This window comes from Schistocerca nitens, chromosome 3, assembly GCF_023898315.1.
Source record: "Schistocerca nitens isolate TAMUIC-IGC-003100 chromosome 3, iqSchNite1.1, whole genome shotgun sequence".
NCBI lineage: Eukaryota > Metazoa > Arthropoda > Insecta > Orthoptera > Acrididae > Schistocerca > Schistocerca nitens.
Window position 1 is genome coordinate 872484235 of NC_064616.1, and position 12712 is coordinate 872496946.

General features: G+C 38.3%; 1 protein-coding gene across 2 annotated transcripts in view; it reads left to right on the forward strand.

The window, feature by feature from the left end:
- Positions 1–12712, forward strand: part of LOC126248909 (mucolipin-3-like) — a 200585-nt gene that overhangs the window by 181713 nt on the left and 6160 nt on the right. For both annotated transcript variants that reach the window (XM_049950387.1, XM_049950386.1), the window contains 2 exons: positions 268–375; positions 11589–11711. In XM_049950387.1, the coding sequence (XP_049806344.1) occupies positions 268–375; positions 11589–11711 (231 nt within the window). The remainder of the gene's footprint in view (positions 1–267; positions 376–11588; positions 11712–12712) is intronic.

Here is a 12712-nt window from a genome sequence, read left to right on the forward strand (position 1 = left end):
TGCTCTCACAACAGTGACTGGGCGCTAATGACCTCAGCAGTTGAGCGCCCTTAAACCCAAACAAAACAAAAAAAAAAAAAAAAACAACACCATTAGGTGGCTTGCGGCGTATGATATAGTTGTAGATACTACATCTTTATCCTTCTCACACAGACCAGTTTGCACTATTGAATGTAAGATGTTAAAGAAACCCCTTAAAGACATATTTAAACTTTTTTGGTTATAACAGCTACTTGTGTTTTAAATTTTGCGTTTTTGTTATTGCAGCAAGTTGCTGGAGATCAGTGGAACATTTGCAGTGTACTTTTGGGGACTGGAAATCTCCTAGTGTGGTTTGGAGTACTGAGGTATTTGGGATTTTTTAAGACTTACAATGTGAGTATTTACTATCCATTATTTTTTTTCCAAAAACTAGTTCTATTATTTGTTCACATTTCTTAACTTTTTTCATAATAAGTATAAATTTCTTGTTGCACAGTGATCGTAAAATTGCTGTTGTTCTGCTGCAACAGGGTTCAGATCCCATAAAGTCATTATGATGTAGGTTTTTCTGATTTAGGAAAATCACTGTAGGTGATTTCAAGTACAGTTCATTGGATAAGGTCAAATCAATTTGCCCAGTCATCTGACTCAGTCACAATGTAACAGTATATGGAACAAGCAGCATCACTGGTTTACATATCCTTCTATAAACATTACTTCATTTTCGTGAACTTATTAAATAGAAAATATTCTTTGCAATAAGCTGATCCTGTTTATTTATTTATTATCTCTCTCTCTCTCTCTCTCTCTCTCTCTCTCTCTCTCTCTCTTTGTTAATTCAAGTGAAAATTTCACATGCTTTGATGTAAAACTATGTACAGTGCAAACTGCATTTTAATGACAATAAATGTTTCTTTTTGCCTCTATATTGTAGGCTCATTTTCTTCACAGCACTCCATAAGCTATGTATGCCACATGGGTAGCAACTTGGGCACTGCAGCATACAGTGGCCAGATTCAGGTTTGGAAAACCTGCAGGTTCCAAGTTCACATTTCACGTTATGACTGGACAGTACTACCGGTCTTATATTGGACTCAAGTCTCTGTATGCTTTGGTGACCACCATTAAGTGTGATTGCAGAACACAGCACATGTTTTTACCCACTCCTCATGCTTGGGCAACTGCACCCAACTCTGTCAGGAGAGCATATTATACCTAATGAAAGTAACAGTATTTTAATTACATTGCTTCTGATGCGATAAAGCAACTGCTGGTGATTTTCAAAAATGCTGCACTTCTGTATGCTCAAAGGTATAAGAGGACTGGCAAGAACTTCAAAACTGAAGAAGTGTCCCCATGGTGGAAGACTTATTGTCAAAGCCTTTACACTACCATTCTGGTAGGCAGCTTGGTAAAAATGAAATTGGAGGATATCCCATTACAATGGGAAAATCTTAGCGTAATGGTCCAGTTGTACTTCTGTTAAAAACCTCAGTTTCCACATGATAACATGCGATGTATTTATGGTTCTATAGATGGATAATTGTTCATTCGGGACGGGGGGGGGGGGGGGCTTTGGGGGGGGGGGGGAAGGGAAGGGAAGAGAATCTTCATTTTACATCCAGAAAGGTCTAGAAGATCTATTTTTAAGTCATTGAAGAGACTGTGAAATTGAACTACCTTTAGTTGAAACAACTATGCCTCAACAGTTACCATCCTCTCTTAAAAGGACATATCCCATTAAGATAGAACTGCACAGTGCCCTCAGTTTTCCCAAAGGTGTAGCAACATGCAAAAATTTTGTGCACATCTCAACATCAAAACTAAAGAAGATATGGGAAAATGTAGCAATATCAGACTACGAACATCATGAAATCATTTGTGTTGCAAAAACAGTGGCTTCTGTTCTTAGGTTTGGCAGTCAAACCTTGAATAAGTATATTAAATTTGACCCACTGTGATGTGTGTTGCTCCAGTTTTTAAAAGTATGAAGACACAATGAGTATATGTTAAGGCAAAACAACCTGTAGGTACTGTCGATCAGATGCGTATGAGCTGAGGACAGCATATACCTTGCTTCTATCTTGCTTCAGTTTCTGTAATGATCATGCTGTATGAACACACACTGTTCTGCATTTGCTGTGGAGAAAAATTTAACTGAAGGTCCCCAAACAAATATCTTACACCAAATTAAGAAAGGCACAAAGGATAGGAGTATCTGACACCACCATTCGTGAGGGATGAAGAAGCAGAAAATGGCAGCATAAATTGTAATAGCATTGTGCTTGGAGCATCCATTAAATCTACATTTATGTACATATTCCACAAATCACCATTCGGTGCATGGTAGGAAGTATTCTCTTTCCTATTCTACTCACACTGGAGTGAGGGAAAAAAAGATTGTTGATATGCTTCCATACAAGCCTTGATGTCACATCTTGTCTTTGTGGTACTTACACAACATGATCATATGCTGGTTCTCTAAAACTTCTCAATAGTGGTTTGCAAAAGGAAAGCCTTTTTCCTTCCAGGCATTTCTATTTGAGTTCATAGAACATTCCTGTAATACTCACTTGTTTTTCAGACCTACTGGTAACAAATCTAGCAGCCTGCCTCTGAGTTGCTTTAGTGTCTTTCTTTAATCTCAGTTTGTGGGATCCTAAACACCCAAACTGTGCTCAAGAATGGGTGGCACTAGTCACCTGTACATTGTCTCCTATGTAGATTAGCTACACTTTTCTAGTATTATCCGAATAAACTAAAGTCCACTATTCGCATTCCCTACTTCCAATATTTTTGCTCATTTCATTTTACATTCCAATGTTACGTGTAGATATTTAATAGACACAACTGTCTCAGTCAGCACACCACCAATACTCCATTTGAAGATTACATGATTGCTTTTCATACTTATCTTCATTCATTTAAATTTTCTCAGATGTAGGTTAGGCTGCCACTCGTTACACCAAATAGAAATTCTATCAAAGTTATCCCGTTTCATCCTAGTCATTCAAAGGTGAAACTTCCCCATAAACTACAGTGTCATCAGCAAATAGTTGCTGATTGCTGGTTACCCTATTCGGCAGAATCATTTATGTACAGTCCTGTCGCACTTCCCATGGCACTCCTGATGGACCATTTGCCTCTAGAGAACACTCACCATCCAGTGCAATGTATTTGGTTTTATAATGAGGACACGCTAAAAAGTGAGAACTCTTGAAGTTTTTTAAATAAAACAAACATTATTAGCACTTTATATCTTTATTTTCCAAGTCTCTATATGTGGAGCCCCAGGCGACTGTGGGGCTCTCAATTGTGTGTGTAACACGGTGATGTGTAAAGTAACTGTGTCGGTATACATGAGAAACAGCGTGCTGTAATCAAGTTTCGAATTTGAAGAGTTTGTCCACACATGAGGTACTCTCTCTCCTTCAGTATGACAATGCTAGACCATAGGGTGCTGCAACAATTGAACACCTTGGGTCCATTGTCTTCGATCATCATCCATACAGTCCTGACTTGGCCACATCCATTCTTTGATCTGTTTCCAAATCTTAAATAACACCTTAGAGGACTTTAGTTTGAGAGTGTACTAGTAGTAGTAGTGGTGGTAGTAGTAGTAGTAGTAGTAGTAGTAGTAGTAGCAGCAGTAGTGCAAGCAGCGCTGTTGTGGTGGTGGTGGTGGTGGTGGTGGTGGTGGTGGTGGTCCCCTCAACAAAGTCAAACTTATATAAAATATGTAAATGTGAAGACTAAAGATGTAGAATGTTAATAACATTCGCTTTATTTAAAAAGTTTTAATAGTTTTCATGTACAAAAATGTATAGGCATTACTTTTCAGCATGTCATCGTACTTAGACTTTAGCCATTCTCATACCTCTTTAATATATAGTGTATGCTTTAGTTAAGTGTTTGCAGTGTGGCAATGTGTCAAATGTCTTTTTGGAAATCTGTAAATATGGAACCTTCCTGTTCGTGGTTTGCAAGATATAATGTGAGAAAAGTTTAGAATGAACAATACTTTCTACTTCTTTGTTTGTTTGTGCATAGAAGCTTTTCTCCTCTGAAGGAATTTTTTTTATATTTGAACTCAGAGTGTGCTAAAGTATTCTGTAGCAGATCGATGCTAAGGATATTGGTCTATGATTTTGTGGGGCCGTTCTTTTACCTTCTTGTATACAAGTCACTTTGCACTTTTTTTTCGTTTTTTCTACTTAGGGCTTATCACTGGGAAAAAGGTTTGTGATAAAGAAGTGTTGATTATGGGGTCAATACCAAGGAATACTCACTGTTAAACAGAATCAGGATTCCATCATGACCTGGTAACTTATTTAACTATTTAAGCTTCTTCTTAACACTAGAGATGCCCATTTCTATGTCCTCCATGCAGGAATTTGCGCAGCACTCAATGCTATATCCATACAATCCTCTTGTGTGTGTGATTTTTTAATGCAAATTTTAAAACTTTAACTTTCTGCATGGTGTCTTGTATTACTTCTCCAGACTGATCTGCACATGACTGAATAGAAATGTAGGAGCAGAATTTTCTAGGATTCTCAACAAGATTTATCACTAACATATGATGTCGGAAGTTGTATGCTTTGGGCATTGATCTTTTTACACACACACACACACACACACACACACACACACACACACACACACACACAAATTTCTACCAACTTTGGCCTGTTGATATTTTCGTGTTCTTTTTTGAACTGAGGGGGCAACAATTTGTTTTCTCAGCACTTTCCAGTTTTTGTTATTAAACAATAGTGGGTCTTTTCCATCCTTAGTCCACTTTTCACATATTTCTTTAGAGATAAAGTCAGTTTAAACTTTGCCTATAGTTCCTCTATGCCCATCACGTTTCTACTAAATGATGTCTATTCATTGTCTAAGTAGCTTCCTAACAACTGCTTATCTGCTCTTCCCAGATATATCTCCTTGCTTTCGTGATATATTTATTAACTTCAGTAAGCAGTGTGGCTACATCATCATGACCACTAATCCCTGCCCCTATACTGACACTCTTGGTAGGGTCAGGCCTGTTTGCAACTACAAAGCAAAAAAATATTTTCTTTGCATGATCAGGGTACTTCAGCAGTACTGAGTGAAGACTCTTAGAATGATTCTACACCTGTTACAGTGGTCTTTGGTGGACAGTAAAAACTTATAGTGATTAATTTGAGATCACCTCGGCTAGTTGCTCACAACTAGATAACTTTGCTGTCAGACTAAATTTCAGCATCAATGGACATAACATTTCAGGTAGTTACAGATGCCAGCATTGTGATGACACCTATAGCTTCTCCAACAAAAGAAAAGATTGAAGGCAGTGTAAAACAGGCACTGAGAAAGAACACAAATGAAATGAAATGTCAGGTAGACTGGTCTCCTGGTGCAAGTCTCTTTAAGTGACGCCACTTTGGTGACTTGCGTGTAGTGGTGGTGGTGGTGGTGGTGGTGGTGGTGGTGGTGGTGGTGGTGGTGAAGATAACACAACACCCAGTCCCTGAGCAGAGAAAATCTCCGACCCAGCTGAAAATCGAACCCAGGTCCCGTTGCATGGCATTCCATCGTGCTGACCACTCAGTTATCGACGCAGACAGGAAGAACACACAAAACGTGATGAGATACCTCTTACAACAGATGTAGAGTTCTCCAAATGAAGGTCAATGTTTCAATTTCTTGTACTCGTTACCAAGATAGAAGGATAAGCTAAACTGTTCAAATAGTATTGCTCCCATTATTCAGTGAAATGGAAATGGATTCAGGACATTTGCAAAGGATTTGAAGTTTTTTCACAGAAAAGATACATTTAAGAAATACTGACATACCTATGCTAAGTGGCTACAGCCAGCTCAAACAGCACACTGAATTACAAGCAGTTTGTCAATATGTGTGTCACTTAAAATGTCAGTGGTCTTTAAATATGCCATTGTATAACAGTAATAGACGTAAACTCTGAAACTTTCTCTATCCTGTGGGGAGTGGGAAAAGCCACTCAGCAATTGGGGGCAGTGTGAATCTGCATAAGTTAGAATGTAGCCCTTTATTAGAAAATATTGCTGCCTTTTGAACTGAAAGAGCAAAAGCTCGATGTGTCATATAGAGAGAGGAAGAAAGGTCTTGCAGGAAAAAATCCACAAATTCAATTAACCATTCCACAGCAACTGCACAACTTTGAGAGTCAAAGAAGGGCATTTTGGGAAATGGCAGTACACCATTCCTTACAACCATATTGAGAAATGGCATCTTAGTGAGCATAGCTAAGTAGAAATTAGGTGCTGACAGAGCCACAGTTTGTTTTTTAAAGAAAAAATGTCACTGCTTCTGAAGGACAAACTCCCGTGTTCCAGATCATCTGCAGAATCATCTACATCTATACTCTATGAATCTCTGTTAAGAGCATGGCAGAGGTTACACCCCACTGTCCCAGTTATTAGGGCTCTCTCTTGTTCCATACACATATGGAGTGTGGGAAAAATGAGCATTCAAATGCCTCTTTGAGTGGTGTAATTAATACAGTCGTATCTTCAAGATCCCTATGGAAGTGATATGTTGTAGGGTGTTGTCTAATATCCTTAGTCATCATTTTAATGCCAGTTCTTGAAACTTTGTCAGCAGACTTTCTTGGCATGGTTTCTGTCTATCTTAGAGGTTGCCAGTTCAGTTCTTTCAACATCTCAGTGACTCTCCTGCAAGTCAAACAAACCGGTGACCATTTGTGCTGCCCTTCCCTGTATATGTTCAATATCTCGTGCTAGGCCTATTTGGTACACTTCCCACATACTTGAGCAATGTTTAAGGATTGGTCACCCATGTGATTTGTAACCAATTCCCTTTGAAGACTGATTGCATTTCCACAGTATTCTACCAGTAAATCAGTCTGCTACCTGCTTTACCCGCGACTGAGCCTGTGGGTTCGTTCCACTTCATCTCCCTACTAAGTGTTACACTCAAGTATTTGTATGAGTTTGCAGATTCCAACTGTGACTCACTTATATTATATTCATTGGATACATTTCAGTAAGCTGCCAATTATTACACCACTTTGAAATCTTATCAAGGTGTACCTGAATATTTGTACACCTTTTTTCAGACTACTTCATTGTAGAAAACTGCATCATCTGCAAAAAATGTGAATTACTATTAATGTTGTCTAAAAGATCATTAATATACAACATAAATAGCAAGGGACCCCACACTCTTCCCAGGGTACACCCAAAGTTACTTCTACATCTGTTCAGGACTCTCCAATGAAGATAACATGTTGCGTCCTCAGTCCAGTCATATATTTCATCTGATACCCAATATGATCATACTTTTGATAATAATAGGTGTGGTCCTGACTCAAATGCTTTTCAGAAATTGAGAAATACTGCATCTACCTGCCTTTCTTGATCCATGGCTTTCAGGATGTCGTGAGAAAAGTGAGTTGGTTTTTACATGATCTTTGTATTAGAAATCCATGCTGGTTGGCATGGAGGAGGTTGTTCTGTTGGAGGTGCCTTATTCTGTTTGGTCTCAGAATATGTTCAAAGATTCTACAACAGAAAGATATAAAGGATTTTGGACAGTAGTGTTTTGAATCATTTCTGCTCCGCTTCTTGTAGACAGGTGTGATATTTTTCTTCCAATTACTGAGCACACTTTTTTCTTCAATGGATCCACAGTAGATTATAATTAACAAAGGGGCTTACTCATCCGCAAATTCGGTATAGAATCTGATGGGGATTCCATCACGCCCTGGGGCTTTCTTCAATTTTAGCAATTTCAGCTGTTCACAAACGCCACTGCCACCAATACCTATTTCACTCATCTTTTCAGTGGTACGAGAATTAGATGGGGCAATAATTCTTGGTTTTCCTTTGTAAAGGAATATTTGATAACAGAGTTAAGCATTTCTGATTTTGTTTTGCTACTCTCAATTCCAGTTCCAGTCTCATCCATGAGTGACTGGACACTTCACTTTGGTGACACTAATAGCCTTTACATATGACCAGAATTTGTATTAAGGTCATTGACAATATTCTACGACAGTCATTGAAGGCTTCTCACACTGCTCTCTTGACTGCTAAATGCGTTTCTCTCTCTCTCTCTCTCTCTCTCTCTCTCTCTCTCCTCTCTCTCTCTGTGTGCTTTGTTTTATACCTATTGTATGGTAATCTCTCTTTCTTTAGATATTTCTTCACAGTGACTGTATATCTTGACAGATCTCTCAAATTGTACCCCCCCCCCCCCCCCATCGGAGGTTCGAGTCCTCCCTCTGGTGCGTGTGCGTGTGCGTGTGCGCGCGCGTTTTCACCAACTTTCTGTGCCTAATATTACGTGAGCTTCAGTGCTTTTTAGGAGCACTTCATTGCGAATGCTTTGGCAGTTTACTACTACAGATTTTGGTACTCCAATCTGTGGGAGGCATTGCTTTGGATCTTACACTGGTACGTCTGAGCTTTTCACAGGTATTTTATCTGTATTGGATGGAGGTTCACCTAATGTAAAAAATACCTTTGTGTGGGGCGAACACACAGTCATCGTCTTCGGTAGCTGCTTCTGATGTGAAGTTCACACCAGACCCATTTAGGAGACCCTACAACTCTCGACCCTCTGGTGCAACTCTTAAAAAGTCACAGCTTAGCTTGTCATAGAACCCTCAGTCTTTGATTCAAGCCTTCTACTCAACTAAGAACCATAGGCCACTATCTGATTTGGGGACAATGCTACAGATTGTGAGCTTCATTGAAACTCCATGGTTAAGGCTGGCATTCTCAACCCTCTCTGCTAGTCGCTGGAATGATCAAAGTATGACTTCGGAGCCTAGGCGACTGGCATCATTTGTTCCAGCGTGCACTACATTATGTAGTTGGTTGCACCCTGCTTCCTCAGTGGCTGCCAGAATAGCCTCTTCAACATGCTGAATGAAGCCTCCAGTCTCACACACTGAATGTACCTGGTGTACCTTCCCATTCCTTGCTGCCATTTCCCTAAAGGGAACCATTATTCACCATACATTTGAGCTGCTAATGACTAATAGACCCCTACCATTTTGTGTTTGCCTCCTCTTGACACAGGACGAAGTAATTTTCCCCAGAACAGGAGAAGTGAATCCCACAGACACAGTTTCAGTTTCGGTGAAAGATGGCACCTCGAACTTGTTTGTTAGAGGAATTAGCATAACACTGAATCCTCCCTGGTCCCTATTTACCCTTTACAGGACACCTAAACATGCCATTGACATGCCACTCACAGTCATATGGATATGTAATGTTAGATATGTATCTCCTACAGGAGAGACAGTGTCCACAGGAGAGGAAAGTACTTGAAGTATCTTTGACACATTTGGTACAAAACTTTTGGTGGCCCTCCCAACACACCCATTCGCAGCAAACATTTGACAACAAAACATACTGAGCTGCTTCCAGGGTAGATTAAGATGGTTGCACTTCACCTGAATGTAACCACACAAAAAACTTCTTTATGTTGAAACCATTTGTTTGGTATGTTTCTTAACATGGAAGATACAACCGTCTTTAGAATATCAAAACTAGGTCCATTCCAATCCCATTTAGGAGTCCTGTTAAGTGTTCAATATTCGTGGATAATTTACTGACCGTTAAAAAGTTGACTTAATGGACAGAAAAGACTGCATTAAAGTTTTTCACTCAGAAAACTATTTGTGTAAATTTTGAACCATTCATATCACAAGCTTAACCAAACGTAACACAAAATAGACACACTTGTTTAACATTTAACGAATGTGTATGATTTCTACTCTAATCTTAGACAAAAAAGTAACCTGGTTACCATACCTTAAAGACCTAGAATAAAATGCATAAAATCACTAACATCTTAAATGCCTTGGCAGACAAACATGGGGCACTGTTTTGTGAAACATCCAGACGGTCATGAATTGGTTGTGGCATTGCTATTTATGGATCATCATTGCTTGATATTTCAAGACACTGGTTGTTTTTCACCAACCACCCAGATTCTGGGTCTGTGTGAAGAGGGTAATGAAGCATCACTCCAAATATGATGGGCACCTCATTATGGTGAAAGCAGTCCTCAGAGTACTAGAACTGCCACAATCACAGGTATTTAGTGTGGCTGGCAATCCAAACTTTGAGCATATGTTCAAAACTCAAGCATATGCAATCAATACTTCTCAAAAATTGGAGATAATATCTACCTTCTGCATGACACAGTGTTTGTTTTTGTTTTACTCAAACACATTTTAACTCTTTGTGTCTTTGTTGTTTATTATTCTGTCTCGCATAATGCTATCACCTTTTTTTGTTGCTAGTGTTAAAAGTCCCATACAGCTTCTTATGGTTTCTAGTGCTAGTGTATTTTTATCATTTAGTTAATTGTCTGAATAACTTATTTTGTTCACTATCACTGTTTTAACAATTACACACATCATTTATTTTATTACTAAAACAAAACATTTCTGCACAGCAGCACCAGAAAAATCATAAGCTGCATAAAGTATGGTACATAGACTATAGCAGCACAAAATAAATGATACTGTTATACGCGTCAGAATGATAAATCAAAACCTACTGAAGGTAGCACAAAGTGTAGAAATCTCTACTGGAAAAACAAAAATAAACAATCTTCGTCTTGAAGATGGAAATTCTCTGATTTTTCTTTGCAATCACAGAAAGAAAGAAGAGCTAGAACATCCAAATGATAGCTGTTTCAAAGACTTTTTGAATCTTTATTAATAAAAGCACAAAAATGTGAATGTGCTTCTGTGAAATCCATGAAACTTTACTGGTCATCCTGATTTACATCAATTGCAGTTTCCGTAAGGTGTGTAGGCAAATGCCAGGATGGTTACATAAAAATTGACCTGTCTAATTTCCTCTTCACCATTCTTGAATCGAAGTTTGAGCAATGCATCTTGAATGACATCGGGTATTAAACCTTAATCTTCTTTCATTCCATTTTGAGTGTGTAAGTAATAATCTGTGGATAGAATAAACTGTTGCCTCAAACATCAGAGGCCCAACATATTTCGTGATTGATTTGGTACATGATTTTGTTTACTTGAAACCGTATTTTTAAAAATTTTCAGTTGGAGAAAGAGAGTATTGGGCTGAGGGACAAGAAGTTCATCACTATATAATACACCTTTTTGTAAAAACTGTGTGTTCACGTATCGTTTCAAATAGCTTGACTGAAACTACATCTCATTTCAATAACAAAACGGAGGCATGCCACTGGAGACTAAATGGATTCACCAACTGTTATCCCCAAGCATTTTAACAGTATATTTTAAACAGGCAGTATGGGTTAGTATTTTAAGAATACCTGTGAATACATTTGAATTTGAGTACAAATGGGCGAGACCAGTGAGATTCTGACAAGGTTTTTGAAATGTTAGTATGTGAATTTATCCCATTTATAACATATCTTTCTGTTTATTGTAGGAAGAGCAGGGATAAACTTGTCACTGAGCATCCTAACACCAAGTCATCACGATCTCCTAATTGGATCAGTCATCTGTTGAGATTACTATTGTGTACATGTTTTCAACCAAAACTGTTCGAATGATGATTTTTAAATTACATTAAAAGTGGAACCTCTCTGTCTTTCAGGTGGTCATTCTTACGCTCAAGAAAGCAACACCCCATGTTTTGAGATTTCTTTTATGTGCACTTCTTATCTATGCAGGCTTTACATTTTGTGGATGGCTCATCTTGGGACCATATCACATGAAGGTGACTGTTATTACTGTAATTATTTTTATCATTATAGCTTATTTGTACACTGAAAAGTATTATGTTGTTAACTGTATTGTTTCACCCACTTTACACTCAGCTTATATGCTATTAATTGCAGGTTTATGAGACAGAGACATGCAGTTCAGTTGGCGAAAAATTAGTAAATGAATAACCAAACAGCAATAAGTTTGTCCACAAATAACACATACTGCTACAAAGCAGTGACTAAATACACAGAGCAAAACAAGAGCAGCCAAATTATTAATTTATTCACATAATATTGTCACCCTGTGGTAATAGGGTTCAACAGCTAAAAAATATAATCTTCAAAATGTGCTTCAGAAATTAGTATTCTGCTTTCATCAAAAGCACAGACTTGGTCAAAAGAAAATCAGAGTACCAGAAACAACAAGGTACCAAAATGGAAACTTTAAATTTAATGACACAAATTGATTTTTTAAAATGTGTGTTAATTTCTTTTCCTTTGTGTCTTTGACATGTTTGCAATTTTTATGCAGTTTTCTGAGTTGTCCCCCACCTTTGCCCTCTGGTCATCAATTCTACATCCATGTATATGCCCTGCAAGCTGTTCTGTAGTGCTCGACAGTGGCTACTTGTTGCCAGTTAACCACTTGCTGTTATATTCCATTCACACATGTGGTGAGGGGGAAAATGATTGAATGCCTTTTGTATATTCCTAGTTTCTCTTAACTCATTCTCATGGTACCTAAGTAAGAGGTACAGTGAAAGCAGCAGAATTATTAGAAAGTCTACCATAAATACCAGTTCCCTAAATTTACCCAGTAGGTTTTCCCAAAAGCAGTATTTCTTTCAATCCAAACATTTCCATTCTGGTGCTCTGAGAGTCTCCGTTCCCCTTTATTAGGAGCCGTCCCAACCAGTTACGATATTAGCATTGCATCTCTGAATCCATACATTGTCCATCAGGTTTACTTGATAAGGACAGTAAACACTGGAACAAATGTGAGTGTTCTCTA